This window comes from Rhamphochromis longiceps, linkage group LG5, assembly GCF_057381845.1.
Source record: "Rhamphochromis longiceps isolate RC_006_pf linkage group LG5, R_longiceps_female_GT1.1, whole genome shotgun sequence".
NCBI classification, from domain to species: domain Eukaryota; kingdom Metazoa; phylum Chordata; class Actinopteri; order Cichliformes; family Cichlidae; genus Rhamphochromis; species Rhamphochromis longiceps.
The window spans coordinates 7,651,189-7,671,654 of record NC_140561.1 but is presented as its reverse complement, the minus strand read 5'-3'; the positions used below and the strand labels follow the sequence as shown (position 1 = coordinate 7,671,654).

The 20,466-nt window shown below is 40.9% G+C and overlaps 1 protein-coding gene across 2 annotated transcripts; it reads left to right on the top strand.

Annotated features, from left to right (window-relative positions):
* Positions 1–8,441: 8,441 nt before the first annotated feature.
* LOC146669141 (EF-hand and coiled-coil domain-containing protein 1) lies at positions 8,442–16,278 on the top strand. 2 transcript variants are annotated; one of them, XM_085405591.1, is made up of 9 exons: positions 8,445–9,674; positions 11,182–11,623; positions 11,727–11,861; positions 12,239–12,309; positions 12,605–12,746; positions 13,601–13,688; positions 14,129–14,242; positions 14,689–14,758; positions 14,863–16,277. In XM_085405591.1, the coding sequence occupies exons 1-9, from the start codon at positions 9,068–9,070 to the stop codon at positions 14,877–14,879; spliced, it is 1,686 nt and encodes a 561-aa protein (XP_085261717.1). In that variant the 5' UTR covers positions 8,445–9,067; the 3' UTR covers positions 14,880–16,277. The 2 variants fall into 2 exon arrangements, with proteins under 2 accessions (XP_085261716.1, XP_085261717.1); XM_085405590.1 differs by having other exon boundaries at positions 8,442–9,674; positions 14,689–16,278.
* The last annotated feature ends 4,188 nt before the right edge of the window (positions 16,279–20,466 follow it).

The window sequence follows — 20,466 nt, the reverse complement described above, 5'->3', positions numbered from 1 at the left end:
CTACAATCAACTTCATAACCTTTGTTCACACCCACAAAGGAAGTGGATTGGCTTCAAAACTGACCGTCTTTGAATGGAGGAAAAATGCCAGCACTTTATGATCTGTAACAAATTATGTGCAAAGTCGTTCAAGGATGTCCGACCATCTGGACAGTTTGACAGTTACTGGACTGAAAAAAAAAAAGGATTTTTTTTTGTATCTCTCGATGTTCACTATAAATGTTTATATGAACAGTGACACTTTGGTGAGTATTGTGCCCATTTAACCTGTTAAAATAGCTGGTTTGCTTAAGGTTTAAAAACACTGTACACATATAAACACAACCGACTGCATTTAAACATGAATTTTATTAATAACTATTAATAACTGTTGACTATATTCTACAAATGATGCTTGCTAGCTCAAAGGCAGAAAAATGACAACAATTCCAGGACACGTTACAACATTTAAAGTTGCTACGTGTTAGGTGTAACACATTCCAGCATAACATGTTACTGTAATCACATTCCGTTTTTAGTGATGCAGTAATGTAACAGCATACTTGACTAAATTCAGTAATTACATTACAGTTACAATAATGTCATTACTTGCATTACAAATGGTCTTCAGTTATTTGTATGCTGGGTGGAGAAGAAAGAGGGACAAAAACATCAAACACATGCTTTTTTCCTTCCTGTTCCACTTGTGCTGCAACCAGCTGATTTCACTTTGTGTGATGTTGGAGAAAAGGTGGTGTGGTCTGCAGCTTTTGAGGACACAAAATTTATTGTAATTACACAAAAGCACAAGTGCACGATGATAAACTGCAGACTGCTGCCAGGACAGAAAGAACTGCACTATCCCGCTAACACAACTTTAGCTCTTTGCAAGCATCTGCACAGACAGTATGCTAACACAAAGCTAGCCAAGAACCCAGAGTGACATTAAAATCAAATGGACACCAACCCTAGCCTGATCTTCAGCAGAGTCAGTGATGAGTAGTCAGGATTGCATCCTCCACTTGTACCTGTTGATGTTTCCACAGCAGAGTCACTGTAGTGATCTCTTTGGTCTCTTTGGGCTGCTTTTTAAGTTTGTTTTCACGTGCAAACACTAAGAAAGATCATGTGTGTCCTCATTAGGATGGGGATTTGTGTTAGTGTGTGTGGCAGCCTCAGGTTTTTATTGTTAACTGGTAATTATGTGAAAATGTGTTTCAGGCCTTTTATGGAGTAATGCAAAAGTAATGAATAGTGTAACAAATTACTTTTCTTAGTAATTTTCTCTTTCTTGTATTTGTTGCTGTATAGATAGTATAGAGTATGTTCCATGTGCTTTAATACAAAACCAGCTAGCTTAAATAAGATAGGAAGCTCACATGTTTGTCTCTGTGAAAGACACTTCTTGCATTATTCCCACCTATTTATTTTAGTAAAAATCTGAAACTATTTTAAAACTTAGTTAAAAAAAACAACTTTTGTTGTCAGAGCTGTACAGCTGTTTGAATCAGTTCTTTGTGCGTCTCTTGTATTGATACACTGTAAACTTTTCGCCCGTTCTTTCTTTAGCCATTTTGTCCTTTTCTGTATATACTTTTACCCATTTTGCTCATTCCTCCCTTTTTATCTCTCTGCTCTCTAAAAGTCATGTCAGCTGCCTCATATAAAGTCTCCTTGACTCTCTAGAGTTGATTATTTTGTCAGATTTAGGTCAACAATTGTCCCACTCTGCATCCTTTAGATGGCCACACCTGAGCACACACAGTCGAGATCATCAAAGCGTTCTGAGCTGACAAAAGCTCATTTGTTCTGTCATAAATTAAAGTTACCTGTTATGTCTCACACAATATGGCTGTTCAAGTGCACATGTACAAAGATTCAAATCCAGTGTAGTCATCAGTGATAGAAGATCCTTGATCATATACAAGCAGTCAGACTGCATAGGCCGTATTTTTTTAATAGCATTTGGCTATCAAATTAACACCCACAGAGACATCGTGTGACTTTGCATACTGCATAGAAACGTAAAAACTGTGCTGACAAATCAAGCAGCTCATTTGTCAAAGTGAGCTGAGTGAGTTCTGATCCTTCAGCTCGACTCAACATTTGGTCGTTTTCCATTACGGTCAGTGTTGGGAAGGTTACTTTTAAAATGTATTCCATTACAGAATACAGAATACATGCCCCAAAATGTATTCTGTAACGTATTCCGTTACGTTACTCAATGACAGTAACGTATTCTGAATACTTTGGATTACTTAATATATTATCATGCTTTTTACGACTACGTAAATGTACTATTGCTGTGTGATTTATTACTATTACTGAAAGTCCACGACTCCGAACTGTAGTAAAGGGACCTCTGACTAATACGGCGGGGTCCCTGTCGGCTCGTAGCCGAAAAATAGCTTTACTTTGTTGTGTGGGTCAACTTTTCTTGCGAGAGACAGAGAGAGGCGTTGAAAGGCTGCTCCAACGGAACTTATTGTTTTCGGAGGAAAACACGAACACGGTGTACAGTCGAGTCTTAATAGCTTACTTACAACTGGGCTCGTCAGGCACTCTTCTTGGCTGCAGTGGTTATTATTATATTTACATGCTTCCAGCTCCCGTTTTTCCTCGATGACAACTCGTACCTTTCCACTCCCCTTTTTCTCCCTCCTCGCGCTCACAGACCCATAACGTGTATGGCAGTCCATTCTCCCTGCAGCACGGACTACACTGCCCATGATGCTACATTCTTTAGAGCAGGGCTGCCCAATCCCAGTCCTCGAGAGCTACTATCCTGCAGCTTTTAGATGCATCCCTACTCCAACACAGCTGAATCAAATGAATGGCTTGTTATCAGGCCTTTGCCAAACACGATGGCATGCTGAAGAGGTAATCAAACCATTTGATTCAGCTGTGTTGGAGTAGGGATGCATCTAAAAGCTGCAGGACGGTAGCTCTCGAGGACCGGGATTGGGCACCCCTGCTTTAGAGCTATGCTTGTAGCATTCTGCCTGTTAGCTTAGCACAACAACAACAACAACAACGAAAAGGCGCTCTCTCACCCAGGAAACACACAGTCGCAGAGAGAGAGAGAGCGTCGCCCTGTAACCATGGCAACCGTAACGCTGCCGCCTGGAACAACAGAACGTAGCTGTCAAACAAAACCCAAACAGTCCTGACCCGCGACAATATGAAACAGGGAAGTACCGCAGTGTAATCCATTTATTTCAACAAAGTAACTGTATTCTGAATACCACCCTTTTAAACGGTAACTGTAACGGAATACAGTTACTCATGTTTTGTATTTTAAATATGTAACGGCGGTACATGTATTCCGTTACTCCCCAACACTGATTACAGTTGAGTATCACCTCAGTGTGCAGGGGCTTGTTATAGCAAAGTCTGTGACATCGTATGCATGTGACACAAACACAACACAACACAACAATGGAGGACGACGAGGCGACGGTACACCTGCTGCTCGGTCTTGGTTTGGCAGATTTGGGTGGCAGTTTTGAATTTTCTGGAGTCATTCTCACGACTCATCGACTGACATCTCTATTTGGTCAACTTGTGTCATGTAGTCAGCTGACATCACATTTTTGGATTGACTCAGCTCCTTTGGAACCCTGGATGAGTATGTACTAAAAAGTACTCCAGGTAATACCACCTAGTGAAAACTGCAAAAAGCTGAGCTGAGAAGGTACTAGTGGAAAAGAGGCAGATGTTATACGCCTGCGAAGCTAAGTCGTGGACATGAAGTGAATAAGAGTGCGGTGTTTTGTTGGGTAAATTCAGGTCCTTGGTTTTACACCTTAACATTGCCGGAGACCAAACACCCACCTTCCAGGAAAAATGTTGCAGAATGGTTAAATTCTAATGAAGAACTCAAAATGGTTACATAATCCATTTGAGCATCCACATGACAACCCTGATTCAGGATCGAAACTCAGCTTCATGATGTCAGAACAGAGGGGAATGCCAACACATGCATCTGTCAGGTTGCTATTCTTTTATTATAAAAATGCCTGACAATGGAATCAGGAAGTTCAAACAAAAGGAAAGCTAAATCACAGATTCTTTTCAAAGGTTTTTTTTGTTGTTGTATTTTTCACTTACAAACTGCGAAAGGGATTTTCCCTTTAGTGTAGAGGTTTTGCTACAGGAGGTTAGGGTTTAGTCAGTTTTACAGCTGAAGTCTTTACTTGCTTTGCCACATTATCTATTTCCTTTATCCAGCATCTGAACCTGCACTTTTTACAGCCACAGGTGACACTGTGGTAACATTGTGCGACCCACATTTTAGTCCCTGACATGTGTCACAGTCCTGAAACACAGAAGCTGTGCATCATCAGTGAAAAAGTGAGTGGACAAACAATAGCTCCCCCCGCATTCAGAGACCTCAGCACAACTGCAGGGTAAACCAGTTCGAGTCCCTCAGTGAATCTGGCATAAAATATCTGTCAGTGTCACTACTTTAAAAAAAGGTGGTGAGTGTGTGTGTGTGTGTGTGTGTGTGTGTGTGTGTGTGTGTGTGTGTGTGTGTGTGTGTGTGTGTGTGTGTGTGTGTGTGAGTGTTAGGAGTCTGTGGTTCTATTTGGCTTTTAGTTGACCCTTGGAAGAACATATGGGAGTGCAACGCTAAGCCTTAACCCAACTGCAATCAATACTGATAGTGCCTCACTCCTCCTCTCCAAGGTGAACAACAGGACACTTGGGTTTGCATGCATGAGCGCACGAACACACGCACGCATGCACGCACGCACGCACGCACACACACACACACACACACACACACACACACGCACACACACACACACACACACACACACGATTTTAGATCTCCACCTCCCCTTTATTTATAGCCTCTTGTTGTTTCTTCCCATCCTTTCATTTTCAGATCAGGTCCTTTCACCCCGAGCAGGCAGCAGCTGGAGGACTGTCTGTCAGAGGGGGGCAGGATGACAGCAGGACTCAAGGGGGGGTCCTGCTGTCTCATATTAACTACTAATTACCCCACACAAACACACACATGCGGCATTTAGCTCTATCAAAACACCTATTATGCAATTTATTTAAGCTCCTTCTCATATTTTTTTTTGAAGCATCTTTGATGGAGAAACACGAGATTTAATTAAACAAAAACAATGCGTGAGTTTCTCACACAACACAACTTGAGTTGTCTCTGTGAAAATCCTCATGACAAGTTGTCTGTTTTTTTCTCGTTGGATGCGTGGCCACAGGTTTGAGCTGACAGCTAACAATTAAATGTAATACTAGCACCAAAGGACACTTTCACACTCTGTGTGTGGGCTTTTTGTTTGTAGCATAGTGCAATATGAGCTCACTTTAACATATACTTTTCATGAGAGAAGAGCATTCATGCATTTACATTTAAATAGTGTTTACTCAGGGTTAAGGCCCACCCTTAAAACCCCCCTTTTATGGTCCCCTTTAAGCTGATTATTAAACACACATAAAAAGTCATTTCTGCATATAGTGTTCTTTTTTCCTTTCAGTTGAACTAAGTAGTGTAACTAGTGTAACTAGTGTAGCTAATAACCAGAATGGGTTATTAGCAACCAGGTTACTAATAACCAATTCATTTATTTCTATTCCATAAATAAAATCGGTGCTGTTTAACGTTTGCCTCAGTTTGTTACCATCATGCATCACACGTGCATCACTGTGCAAAATGAATTATAATGTGTTTCAAGTTTCAAGATCCACAAAGTTTGTTTAAGTCACTGAAAACTTTAAAAACTTCCATCAACGAGGTTTTTTGGCCCACAGATCTGGCACTTGGCGGATATTCTTTTCTTTTTTATACAATTTGCAGCAAGCCCTAGAAAAGCACGTGTGGATAAAATGCCAGCCTGGCATCAACAACCACTTCATGTTTAAAGTCCCTTTCTTACCCATCCTTAACTTAATTCCAGCAAGTTATCTTGACTATATCTACATCACTAAATGCAGTGAGCTGCCATGTGATTAGCTGACATTTGTCTTAATGAGCACTTGAAGACATGTTCCTAATAAAGTATCCTCTAAATCTGTGACACCTGATTTGAATGCAACATTGTCTAGTTTCTGAAAATCTGCTTATTTAGAGTTATTATAACCGTAGACAGTTAGGTAATCAGAAAACAACAACTTTAGTTGTATTATTATTTATTGTTTATAGCTTTTGATTAAATGTATGACAAACTGTTACTATTTAGCAACAGCAATAAAATACATTATTTACAGTTTAATACATTTAACTCTGTGATGGAGGTCTGCCAGCCAACAAAGAGATTATAGCTGCCGGTCTGCTAAACCAGCTAAGGGCCTTTAGCTTGTTGTGAAGATTTCATAAACTTCACATTTTAGGTTTATAGATATAAAACTAGTGAAAAATAAGAAGATGAAGTTGGGTTTTTTTTGTTGGTTTTTTTTTTTAATTATTATTATTCTTTGACTCAATAGGTATCTTGCTCCAGTGCTAACTTTAGTGACTAGTTTTTCTTTATCTGAAGCTGTGCTGTTAGTTAGTATCTACAGCAAAGCTTTGCATCTATAGTTCAGGCTTGGAGTTCAAATTTGGGGTTTACCTAACGAGATATGGTATATAGTACCTTTACTGACTTTGCTTTTTCCACTGTAAAAGTACATGTGTGGTGTGTAAAAGTAATGTGCATTAAACTTGACATTCTTCTTTCAGCTGCTTTAGGGGTCACCACAGCAGATTAACCCTCTTCATGTTGTCCTTCAGTCGTCTTACCCTTCAGTTTCTGCCTGGCAGTTCCATGTTCAGCATCCTTTGTCTAATATCACTATCCGTCATCTGTACGTGCCCAAACCATCTCAGCCTTGTTTCTCCAACATTGTCTCCCAAATAAAAGTAATATGTGCCTGTTTCCATATCAGTAGTGCATGCCCCAACCTTGACTGCCTTGGAAGGAAAAACAATGTTTCTGAGACACAATCAAAGGACTTAAATTGGCTTCTATTATCCTGCATGCCTCCACATGTTTGTGCCTGTGGCCTCAGGGGATAATTGTCTTTTATATTTTCTGGACACTTTTTATTTTTGCCTTTAAATAGCACTGACTGAAACAGAACACCTTTCCAGGGTAAAAGCCTCCGATGAGTCACTGCCGAGCACTGTCAGTCAAGCATTTTCAGATTACAGCTGGAAACCAAAACAGACTAAACAATATCTGGGATTTTCTTGTGTGAGCTTTTATAAGTTCTATTAACACACCAACTAGCCCGTACGTTAGTGTGTGATTTGCAAATGAGAAAAAGTACTGGTCTTTATCTTAAATGGTCTAGGCGTGATGATTCATTTAGAAATATCCTTCTTTAAGTATCCGAGTATTCTTCGTTCCTGTTATGCATAAAAGGTATTTGCGTTCACGAGTCTCAATCCTCTCCTGCAATGTCAACAAAACTCATTTCTGTTGACTTTCACTTTAACAGTATACTTATTTACTGTCTTGTTGAGAGTTAGAGAATAGATTAAAATCACTGTTATGTCTGAAAGCCAAAGGTAGAGATGAGGTGATAGCCAAAATGCAGGATGCATTTGCATTGCTTTGCTAAGCGGCTGAAAAAGGTTTCAGTTAAAAGCGGCTCATAATGTTCTCGTTTGGTCACATTGCCAGATTGTGTGTGAAACATGAAATGCACTCTAGTACAGCCCAACCTTTAGTGGTAAACCATGAGCAAAAATATCTGTTATAAAAGTACCACAACTTGGCATTATGAGTTTCCTAATGACAGATGCTATGGCAGGCCTGTTATGTTAGATTGCATAATGGCAAATGTGTCTCTACACCAGTGACTCCTGAATATCTATGTAAGGATTAAATGTACTGAGAACATGACAACAGCTTCCATCCTGAATGGATCATATTGTAGTTTGAAGAGGTAAAAGGGGAAGGGCTTCTGTTGAGTCAATAAAATGTTCACAAACACAAAGTCGGCTCCATCAGAAGTCTTTTAACACAGCTTTATCTGTGTCTGTGTCGAGCAGCAAAGAGTACTGAGTACAACGTATGTTGAAATAATGTCTGTCTGACTGTGCTTGCATGGAAACGCACTGCTTTTGTCTTTGCTTTAATTGCTGCGTTTGTGTAAACAAAGGGCAACATTTATTGGGAAAAGCCTTCGGAGCCAAACAGGACATCTTTAGATGAGTCTTTGTGAGTAACTAACCAAACACAGAACTCAGTGACCACAGCTGAGAAGCTTTTTTGCTTTTCTGACTGATAAACTTCCTAAATGTCAAACGCATTAATGTTGGTTTACAAATTGTTTTGGCACTAGTTCTGAAGAACTGATTTCTTTTCTGTGTGCCATGTAAGTGCAGCAGAGGAGTGTGATTAATGTGGAATCTGCGCTTTGTGGTGCAGTCATGCCCAGGTAAGTAAACTCAAGAAGCCCTCTTTGTTTTGGCTGTCAGGTGGGTGATAAGTGGTGAGGTCAGGGTGTGGGAAGGTATTTCCGGTTGACGTTGCTCAGCTTCCCAGAAACAAATTCACATTTGACTTCTAAAGGAAGGTATGTTTGTGAGATCAGTGGACAGAAGATCCAAAAGGAGTCAGGTTACTCGTCTTTAACAGGCAGCCCAGTGAGACCGATGCAGAAGAGAAACCCGCCATGACTCATTCTGGACGCGTTGTTGTCACAAAATACCCTGCAGATCACAATTTAACTGAAAAACGTGCAACAGATTCATATATGGAAATCTTTTGCTCTTTGTTGAGATTTCTTCTACCTGACATTTGATCCACTTTCATGACAGGCATCAAACACCCGGAATGCTTCGCAGTAAGCGGTTAAAAACACGTATTAACGCACTCACACGCACGCTCATGCGGTCACTGTATGCACACAGAAGGGTGGAGCCCTCCCTTAGTACTTTTTTCCCCTTACCGGCGGGGATCAGATCTTGACTTGATGCGTCGCTGTGAGGAATGTAAAGTGAGGGTTTTCAGGGAAATGCGCAGGGGCACACCAACCCGTAAATCGTCTTAGCCTCACACGTTTTTAGATCTCATCCAGTGCTAATTTCTCCAGTCTGCTTCCGTTTGATAATATCTTTTAATTTATGTGCACTTCACCGGCCATGCAGCGCGTACAGCCCTCACCGCGCGCAGCGCGTAAAAGCGAGTGGCTCCGGAGCGCCCTGGCACATCACCACTGCTCCGATCCTGGAGTGGAGAACGAAATCGTTGTTTTGGCCACTGGAATAGACCAATATCTGCAAGAAGTCTTCCACCACCTGGCCTTCCCCAGCCGGGACGATACTGTGTCGGCGAAAGATTTCACTGCGCTCTGTGCCGTTCTGGGACTGAACAGAGCTGAGGTAGGAAAGAAAACTGCGACCGTAAAGGAAACAGCGGGAGCTGGAGAACGAGAAGAGGAAGATGAAGAGTTTAGAGATATATGCTCTGGGCTTCCCGGCCAGCTCTCTTTCAAAGAATTTCACTCACGGCTCTGTGGGTATTTCCGTGTGCGCAGTGCGCGTAGAGGTACCGGGGAGTGTGCCTTGCGTCTGCCCGTTAGCGAGGATACAGAGCTGGTAGAGAAACAGATCCGGCTTCGGTGGCCACGAGTTAGGCGGAGAAAGTGTGTCAGTTTTGATCTGACAAAGGACCAGAATGGATCAGTCAACACATCTGTGAAAGATCGGGCCTCAGAGCACCGTGAACCAGGTACTGGAGAAGGAGGTCTGTCTTATATGTGCATTTTAATAGCTCGATGATGGAAGCCAGAACATTTCAAATCCCTGTTTAGAATGTGCTCTGCTGTCTCACCTTTATTAAATTGTGCAGGATGACCTTATAATTATATACAACCAAACACTATAATATCACTACTTCATATACCAATTGTTAGTGCAGCATAATCCCAGGCTAATACAAAATGTATTATTACACTATCAAAGACTCTTATTTAGACTTGACATCTAGAAGAGCCCGGTAACAGCTGTCATGGCGGCGGGCAAACTGGGCTTTTGGGCACAAGCGTTTTAAAATTGTTATCTTTTTATATGTTTTACTAAAGAAAGTTTAATTTGCAGCTTCATTCAGGGTTTCCTCCACTGATCTTAATTGTCACCTTGCACACAAAAACTCTGTAACATTATTACAATGTTCATATTATAAATCAGGCTTTAGTTAGCGTAGGAGACATGGTTTATGTTCTGTAATCTGTTCTTAATCTGAGGTACTGGCTCCACAAGACAGAAGATGTCATCACTGTTGTAGATAAGAAGAAAGCATTTATCCATTGGGATGTTTTTTTCATTCTTCTCTTTATGTTTTTGATAAAGTTTTGGAACATTCAGCTTCTTTGTGTCTCAAACTGTTATAAAAATGAAATTATGAGAGAAGTTTAGATTAGATTAGATGAAACTTTATTAATCCCTCGGGTGGGTTTCTCCGGGAAATTCAGTAGTAGTTTAGTAGAACTGTCATCCACTTATCGGCATATAAAACATGACAAGCAGCTCAAACTAGATGCTGAGTATCTAAAAGGATGAAGAGAATCTGTCTTAATAGTTATCATGTTTATATCTTCATTTAAAATCTTCTACATATTTAGCGTTTTTGCCAGACAGGTATAGTGGAGTAAAAAGTAAAATCACTGAAATCTAATGAAAAGAAATATGCAGCAGAATAAATGGTAAATGGCCTGTATTTATATAGCGCTTTTCTAGTCCCTAAGGACCCCAAAGCGCTTTACATATCCAGTCATCCACCCATTCACACACTGGTGATGGCAGCTACATTGTAGCCACAGCCACCCTGGGGCGCACTGACAGAGGCGAGGCTGCCGGACACTGGCACCACTGGGCCCTCTGACCACCACCAGTAGGCAACAGGTGAAGTGTCTTGCCCAAGGACACAACGACCAAGACTGTCCAAGCCGGGCTCAAACCGGCAACCTTCCGATTGCAAGGCAAACTCCCAACTCTTGAGCCACGATCGCCCAAAATGAAATAAAATAAATAAAATAATAAAATAAAATAAAATGAAATAAAATGAAAATAAAATGAAAATAAAATGAAATAAAATGAAATAAAATGAAAATAAAATGAAAATACACGCATTTCACTTTTAAAGTTCACCTATAAAGGTTATTAATGTAAAACTATGGATATATTATTATGCACATGATCTGGTTTCACTTCACTTGTTCCTCTTTCTTCTTCTCCAGATGAGGTGGCAGCTCTAAGGGAGCTGGTGGAGGACCTCCGCTCAGCGCTGCAGGGGAGCGATGCCCGCTGCCTGGCCCTGGAGGTGGCGCTCCGACAGGAGAGGAGCAGCACCCTCCCTTCTGCATCCTGCTACAACCCTACGGTTTCAAAGCCTAAGACTTCCATCACATTTATCCAGGGAAAACTAGTTCCAACTCAAAGAATTAAAGGACAGTTAAGCAGTGCTGCAGGAGACTCAGCAAGGAGAGTGGCAAGGAAACGAGATATCAGAGACCCACTTCTAAGGGAGCTGAAGCTGATCCGCTTCTCACGTGATGGGCAGCTGGAGGAGGCCATCAGATTCAATAAGCATCTGGAGGAGGAGCTGCAGTGGGCGTACCAGGAGGTACGCAAGTTGCAGGGGGTGGAGGCTGCACTGAGGAAGGAGAACACTCAGATCAGGTTGGAGTTACTATTCATCAGTGGAAGGTTTTTAAAAGCTTGCTGGATGATATTTGAGTGGATGTAGGAGACTAGTGAGATGATCTTTGGTGATCTCCATCAGGAAGCGGGCAGAGGAGGCCAGGGAGGCTCTGAGCTCGGGGCTGCAGCAGGTTCGGCTGATCCAGGAGCAGGCCCGGTCTGTGCCCCAACTCCAGTCCAGGATCACCCAGCTTGAGACTGAGCTGCACAGATACAGGTACCATGTGTGGTCATGAGCAGGTGAAGGAATTCAGTACATGGGTGTGTTTGTGCATCTATTTACACATCATTTGCTTGTGTACTCTGCTGATTTGAAACTTGATGCCACAGGGTGCCCAGGTTAAGCTGCACACAAGTTTGTGTCTAGGAGACCTTACGCAACCCCTAGAAAATAACATTTAATAAGCAACTTAACTTAGTTATGCAAAACCTGAGCATAGCAATAAAATGGACAGTTCTGATTATTATGGTACATGCATCACTTAGTTATTGCTATGCTATTAAATTTGAAATGTAATTGGTAAAAACAAAACAAAAAAACATTTACCTTAAAAAGGCATTTAAGGTATGGCCTCTGCCTTTTACCACCCTCAGAACCAGCTGCACGTGTGTCCTCAGCCCTGGAAGTCAACAGAACCACCCCGAAGACACTTGCAGCAAAACAGGTGAGTAACTGAAAAAACACAGATCAGTGAGAGTGTTAGTGTGGTCTTATTGAGGCTCCACTTAAACAGGCCTAGAGACTGCTCAGTAACTCTATGGACATCACTGGTCGCTATGGAAAAGTATGTATTCTGTAATTGTGGGAGGTTGTTTGCTGTCGCTATGTGAAACCGGTCACAAAGAAACCAAAACCTTATTCCTTTAACAGTTGCCACAGAAGAGAAATCGTCAGTATTCTGCAGTCTTGGGCCCTAAGCTGTCTTTGATGACTGAACTATGCAGTTGCTCTGTCTGCAGATGCTGAGTGTCTACAGAGGGCAGTGGAGGGAAGAGCTGCATCTGATGAAGAGGAGGAGGACAGTAGGATGAGAGAGGAAGAACAGCGCTGCCTGATGGAGGTGAAGAGGCACATTGGACGAATGCACGGCTGTAGCAAAGGGTTAGCTAACATCTTGTGTTTATACTTGGCATTTTCTCTAATGTTAATCTGACAAATTGATAGCAAAAACAAAATACAGCTGGCTTTCTCACATCTGTTCTACTGTTGAAGAATTCAAAAAACAGTTTTCACGACACAAAAATGATTGGTTTATGTTTAGGGTTAGGCAACCGAAGTCACCAAAGATGTGTACTTTTTACTTTGCACCAATAAGCTCAAACACATATCTTAACATTCACTCTCTACACAGACAACACTAATGGTAAATGGACTGGTTCACACAAGCACTTTTTCCTATGCAAGTGCTTTTTATCAAACATTCACACACATTCATGCTCTGATGGATGCATCGGAGAGCAGCTTGGGGGTAGTAACTTGCCAAAAGATAGTTAACATGCAGACTGGAGCAGATAGGGATTGAACCACAAACATTCCCATAAGTAGGTGAGCTGCTCCTCCACAGCCTGTTTCTTTGGCTGGATTAAACTTTGGATATCTCAGTGTGGTGTGCATTGGGTCCTTAAAAAACTGAGAAAACTGGAGAAGTAGAGGGCAAACGAAGAGGTGGGAAGCCTACAAACCTAGAGCAGATGAACAGTCTCTGAACATATTCTTGAGGAATAGGAAAAAATCCATCCATGTATGCATCTGGTCCTTCAGCTCATCCATCTGCTTTTTGCTGAAGCATCTCCAGTGGTCTAAGTGGTAGGGTGGGTTTCAAGAAGCCTTTCTTAAGGAAGAGAAAGAGGGAGAAAAGGCTGAAGTATGCCAGGTTACACAAGAACTGGACTGAAAATTATTGTAAACAACTTTTATTAAATGATGAATCAAAATTGAAAATTTGAAATTTTCAGTTTCAGCAGCACTTCTAAAGACAACAGGGGGCACTTCTGTCAGAAAGGACCAAACCAAGAGCGGCCGCAGGGAGGCTTTAAACAAGCGGTGAGGAAAAGATGCTCTTGCTTTTTGTCAGTTTGACATATAAAGTGTCAGAAATGTATTAACAAAAGATTGTCTTTTCCACCGTTTTTTCTTATAAATCATAATTTTTGACATTTGCATTTCTAGATTTTTTGTTGTTGTTGCTATAAATACACTTTAATGTTGGAGAATATCTTCTTATCAATATAAGTCTTGAATGTCCTGACACATCCTTTTCAGCTGGCTCATACTCATCTAGCTCCTTGAGCCTGGATGTCTCTTCCTCTTAAAAGGGACTTTTTAATTCTCACTGTCGCCAAGTGCTGCTCATAGAGGATCCTCTGACTTTGAGGTCTTTAGCTTATAAAAAAATGCACCTGGAAGCACTGAGCTTTTTTTGTTTTTAAACCCACCCAGTTTGAACAGGATTGTAATGGGCGCATGCATTTCGTGTTCACTAGAGTCCTGAGGAAGAGGAGGAGAGGACACAAGAGGAAAATGCGAAAACACGTCTGTCTTTGTTGGAGGGCAAACTCACTGATTCGCTCGCGTTGCTGCTGCAGCTACGTAACAAGGTATTCGTGCATTGTTACACCTCATCAGTGACATCTAGTGGTTCCTCCATTTCATTTTCTGTTGCTTACATTTTATATGTGTATTTGTGATGCGTTAAAAAGCCTCTGCTGACAGAGGTGCTGCTCATAAAAATGTATATAATAGTTTATATATAAATATTATATTCACTGTGTAATTAAGTTCATTTGAAGTAGGATTTTGGACCTCATATATAACATTACTACGCTTCCACCCCAACAAAACGAGCCTGTCATTAACTCGTGTTTATTCTGTTTAAAATTACACACAAAAAAATCAGGAATCTGTGATTACTTAACATTTAAGTGATTCAGACCAGGGTGTAATCAATGTGCCAGTATACTGTGCTAAGCACTGGTATGACATCATGCTGTTTTGGCTTAGCAGTAGTCTTACAATGAGTGAAAACGTTTGTTTTTTCTTCTAGAACATGTCCAGCAGGGGGCTGGGGAAGATGGTGATGGATACTTTGGATGTGTGCAGCAGGGGTGGAGCTGGTGCGTCTGCTCTGAGCTATCCAGTTTTATCCAAATGCTCTTATTTCTTCATTTTTGTTACTTTTTCAATAGCTTTTATTCCCCTTTCTCCGGGACCGTCCCAGATCCTGCAGGTCGCTGATTCTCTCTCCGTCCACTGATCCACAACTGCTCAAAGATGGAGGAGAAAGGATGACGGAGGAGGAGGAGAGACAGAGAGAAACTCCTGCTTCTACCCTCAGGATATCAAACTAGCAGTGTCAACCCACTGCTCATCTCCTGCTGAGTCAGCTGTAACACATGTGCTGTATTGCATGATTAGCTTGTTTGCACCATGTAATTTTTAAAGTATTTAATAATGAAATAATTTATGTAATTTAGTCTGCTAGTGTTTTATTCCGCATCTGTTTAGGTTGAATGATTATTTGTTTTTACTGGACTTTTCTTCCATTTCTGTGAAGACAGAAATTCCAAGGCCATCTGATCTGAAACACACTCAAGCTGAAAAGAAAAGCACATCCAAGAGACTCTTCAAAGAGACCAGTTCATCCAGCTTTCATTTACTAGTATAGCAAACGTCTACTAGACACGTTTGGTGGAATATATTGTACTTCAGTGATTCTTGTGTAATTATTGTCTCATTAAGTTGTGTTAAAATATATCCAAATACCTTTATTTTTTGAAAAGCTAATGTTTTCCAGGTTTCATTCTAATCAGATAACACTGAAAACCCCCATTAAACTGCACTGCTATCCTTGTGTCTCTTCTAATGTATCCGCTTTGAGTCTAAGCTTTATTTGGATGATTTGAGGATAGTTGGAGAATATCAGGTCATATCTCAGGTTGTGTCAGCACACACGAGGTGTTATTCAAAGAACATCCCTCTATTTGGCAGCCTTCATTCACCGTTTACGTCTGATCAGCCTCCTCATATGTGCTGCTAGGAAGTACCATCATCACGTGATGCCGTGTGTCATTGTTCAGATGTTTTAGGTAGCAGCTGGACAGAAATAATGCTTGAAGTTATGGCTAAAGAGTTTATGCACCAACAGACTTCCAGATGTTTTAAATGCTGCTTGCCAAACTACCAGAGAGCTGTCAGGCAGCCTCTTACCTCAAGGTAAAGCTCAAAGCAATGTAGTGCAGCTGAGATGGCATGTTCTCCGGACACTGCAGAGAACTTCTAAATGTCTGTTAGAGTCATCTTAACTCTCTGTGGTCGCTTCCCTACTTGCTTAGTTACGTTTCAGGCAAAGCGCGAGTACTGTTGGTTTAAACACAATTACTGTTCACAATTATTGATGAACTGTGCTTCCTGGTACGCTGAAAGCTTTAGAAACATTTGAGAGCCTGATCTGATGTGTGATTTGTCACAGTTTTATGGATAGCACCTGCAGACATCATTGGTCTTTATGGCTTAGGTTTTGTAAATTCTTCTTCTTCTATATAAAAGAGCTTCATTCTACACTGTCCAATCAGTCCAGTTCTAATAACAGATCAAGAGTAAATATAGCACCACAATTTACTGCAGCAAAGAGTCTAAATGTTTTTGTTAAGGAGAACTGTGTAACATTATCATTGTAGGCAGTGTAGTTTGGATTAATGTGGAAAAATGTCAGTTTTAGCCGTTTCAAAACAAATGTCTGCAAAAATTGGAGAGATGTAGGAGGTCTGAATACCTCCTGAAGCAAGTATAAAATAAATGCATGTTCCTTGATGGCTAATTAACTGTACTAAATGATATGCTGCAATATTAATAACTGCTAAAAATATAAAGATACACATCAGTGTGTAAAATAAAATTATGCAATTTAAATAGATCTTTGGCCAAGTTTAGCAACCATTATATTGACAATGAATTGGGCAAAAACGCGCACACGCACACACACACACACACACACACACACACACACACACACAGGGATGGTATGAAATAATATAGTTTATTTATTTCCAGCAATTTACAAAGACCTGCAGGAAGAAAGCCTTCCTCCTGCCTCACAGAGGGAGGCTTTTACAAAAGGAACACACAGAGAACACAAAGACCTCAGACCCAGTAAGACTGTCCATGTGTTTAAAATAATTTTGACATTAAGAGTCAAAAGCTGATATTTAAAGTCAGCGATGGCAGTCTGGGGGTCAGCGTGGTTCCCTGTGAGTTCAGGGGTTCAACAATTCGAAGCACTGAGGTTAACAAGGCAGCAGGTGGGTGGGGGGTTTTAAAGGCTGGATATGTAAGATAGAGGGAAGGATACATCTGGATTCATAAGAAGACAAAGAACCAGAGAACTCTGTGTTTTCTTTAGGTGTGTTGGACTCTTTATTTCTAATCCCAGACTTCCCAGATGCCGTGTAAAGCAACTTGCTGGGGGGGTCTACCAGCTTCCGAACTGAACAAGAACTGATCTCCACTGCAGCGTCATATAAAATCATTATTACATTACACATAATCAACATATTGTACAGTTGTTTTTTTGTTTTTCAAAATCAGAGCTAAATAAACAGACACTACTCTGTGGTGAACCTAGTTCCTGATTAGTTATTCTGAATAGAGCTTGGCTCTGATAGGTTAAGGCCATTCTATGTCTCATAAGTATGCTTTCCCTGCGCGAGATAGGGCGCGTGAGCGTGTGTGTGAGGTGTGTAAGGACAGATATTAGGCACTGTGCTAGTCATTAGCCTCACTGCAATTCTATCGCAGAGAGTGCAAAAAAGCTCTACTGGCCTTCAGCAAAGAATAGAACGAAGACATGGTGACCGTGATACTGAGCCAAAATTAAAAATAAACAACCTTATATATAGAATAAATATAGTATGTACAATTTGCTTTGTGTGTTTCTAAAAATAAATAAAGCATTACATGCCCCATTTTTGAAGTATTCACAACTTTCCATTGACGTCGAGGCAGAATGCTGGCACCTGGTCAGTAAGAGAGTGGAGGGTACAGACTGAGTGGAGGGGTGCAACTCTTACAAGTTAAATACTGTAGAAAAGCAGACAAAACCAATGATGTCACTCCAGCTGAGGATGTGAATCCAGAGGACACACACAGGAGATGTACAGTTAGGAGAATCCCTGCAGTGCCCTCTGGAGGCGGTTTTGCAGATTACAGTACAATGTTGCATTTGACCAGCTTGGAGACAGTGTTTACAGTGGTTGTTTGATCAAATTCATGACAAAAAACTATAATGATGAAGCGTTAAGAAGAAAGGAGGCAAAGAATTAAAGGAAAACAAAGAAAAAAAAAATCACAATTTTAACATAATTGACACTTTAAAAAACATCATGAGATCAAAGATTTTAAACAGATACAATAATCAAGTTTTGCACATTCACACCATGTTCCCTGCACATGCATTCTGCTGGCCCCCTTTGGAAACAGTTAAGTCAAGCATCACATGCAGGTTTCTCCTGGACTGACACCGGCACTCGATACAGTCTGTCAACATGGCTCACCACTTCCCGTTTCATTCTCCTCCTCACCTGCGAGCCCTTGAATACAGAGTTAGCTGATGGCAGATCAGTTGTGTGGATGTGGGGCACACGCTAAAGTTATCTCATTATGTCAATGATGATTAAAATGTGGTTAAATAGTATTCAGTTACTCCTATGAAACACTTTCCTCCCTTATTATCAGACATCATTTCAAAAACAAAAGGGAAAATACACACTTTGGCATAACTGGGGAAAAGTAACAACTAATAATGAATTCTGCCTCGGTGCTCAATCACACCAAGCAGTAGAATGGTAACATTAGTCTGTACTCGAGAAAAAAAAGGTGGAAGAGTTTGGCATTTTGCAAACCAATGCAGTCAAATCAAAAGAAACAGAGCTACTATGTTACAAAGGAGTTAGTCAGTGCAAATATACTGTTTACAAGACCGGAGAAACCTGCAGTCAGCTGAGGCTGAAGAAGTCGCCGTTGATCTGAAAACACTACGTCCAGATCAACAGAATCAACGTTCTGGGATTTGTTAAAAAGCAGTTTCCTATTGGCAATGTGATTTCACACCCAAATCCTATATTTGTAGGAAAGCTACAAGCTATACTTTCATAAAACAGCTATCTGCTTTGTGACTCTGTCCTATATACTAATAACTAATAGTAATAAACATAATTCCTGACAGTAAGTAAACAGGTTCTTGGAAAGGGGTAAAAGTTCCCAGACATGGGGTTAAGGTTAGTGTACATACATGCAGCCTTATGACCTCACATGTCATCCACGGTCTCTTTCCATCATTTCCTGTCACTTATTACTGACATAGGAAGCTTTTGAGAGTCTGAAAGAATCTGAACTTTCTTTCTTTTAAACTAAGCTAACAATTGCTAACTGACAGCTTAGATGGCTTAGTGAACTTTTAGCATCATGACAATAAGTTAATTAATTAACTTATTGTAGTGTTAAACTCTTTTTTTTTGTCCTGAATTACTCTTTTTTTTTTTCCTCGGGGGGTATTAACCTAACTGTATGCATGTATTTCAATGGAAGGACAAAACCAGGTCTCCTGGTGAAATTTGCCCAAGAACAAGGAGCACAGGAAACTCCACAATGGCCGTATCAGTGTACAAAACCAGTTCTACTGTTACTATTCTATACTACAGAAATCTCCAAACCACATTTTTATTCAGCAATTTATAGTAGCAGAGGGTTATTGCTGGTTAGTGAGCTATGACTCTATCTGGGTCAAGGGTTAGAACTCAAATTTGCTGCACCTGATTATTGCAATTCTGCAGGAGATTTAACTGCTACATGTGGGACTTCATTGTGTAGTCTCACCGGGTTTTCAGGCAGACGAATTTAGAATTACAAAGAATTTGGAAAATTATGTTGACATTTGCATGAATCTGAATTGACTAAAATTCTTCCCCATATCCTCCTATGACCTGACGCAGTTCCTTGAGCTGTCTCTTAATTCACTACCCTAACGTGGCCTAATTGCTCTGTGGGAACCAAACATTTAGTACGGCCAAATATTCACACAAAATATCTGCCATCATTACCTTTCATCTGGTGCCAGACTGAACACGAGTCAGCATAACCTGGCGGCCTGGCTAAGACAACTTAACACACTTTCAGACTCTGTCCCAACTCTGCAGGCTTGTTCCAGTGCACTACAGCGTGTTGAGCCTCTTGTCACTTACTGAAAGCCTGGCTTGGGATACACAGCAACAACCGTTTTGTTTGTTCAGTAGAAAGTTGGCAGAAGCTTACATACAGGGGCACTGGTGCTGTTCTCACCTGGAACCGCTCAGGGTACAGTTCGACCTTTGCTGATTTCTTGGCACCACAAGTGGAGCTCAAGCTCAGAGGGAGTCGAGTTTTGATACACTCCTGACTGACAGTCACACAGCCATTACACACATATTTATTTTTTCTTAAGTGTATTTGCTTGTTTTTTCTGTGAATAAGGATGTTTTATGAGCACAGTTGGCCAACAATGGAAGCAGTGTAACCTGTGAGGACAGCACGGCTAAATAAACTAATTATGTGATTTCCAACACATCATGTTAAAACTAAGAGACGAGTCCATTGTTATAGTGACTGTCTGAAGTGCTGGACTCCCCTCAGGTCTGGTAGTCCTTATTTTAAATGCCAGAAATGGGCGTGAGCAGCTACGGAAAACAAAGCCTCACGTCTTCATTTTCATACCCTGACTCAAATGAAGCCATCCACCCATGGAAACAATGTTAAAAAGGGATTTAGCTAGTTGGTGGTCCAGTCTCCTATA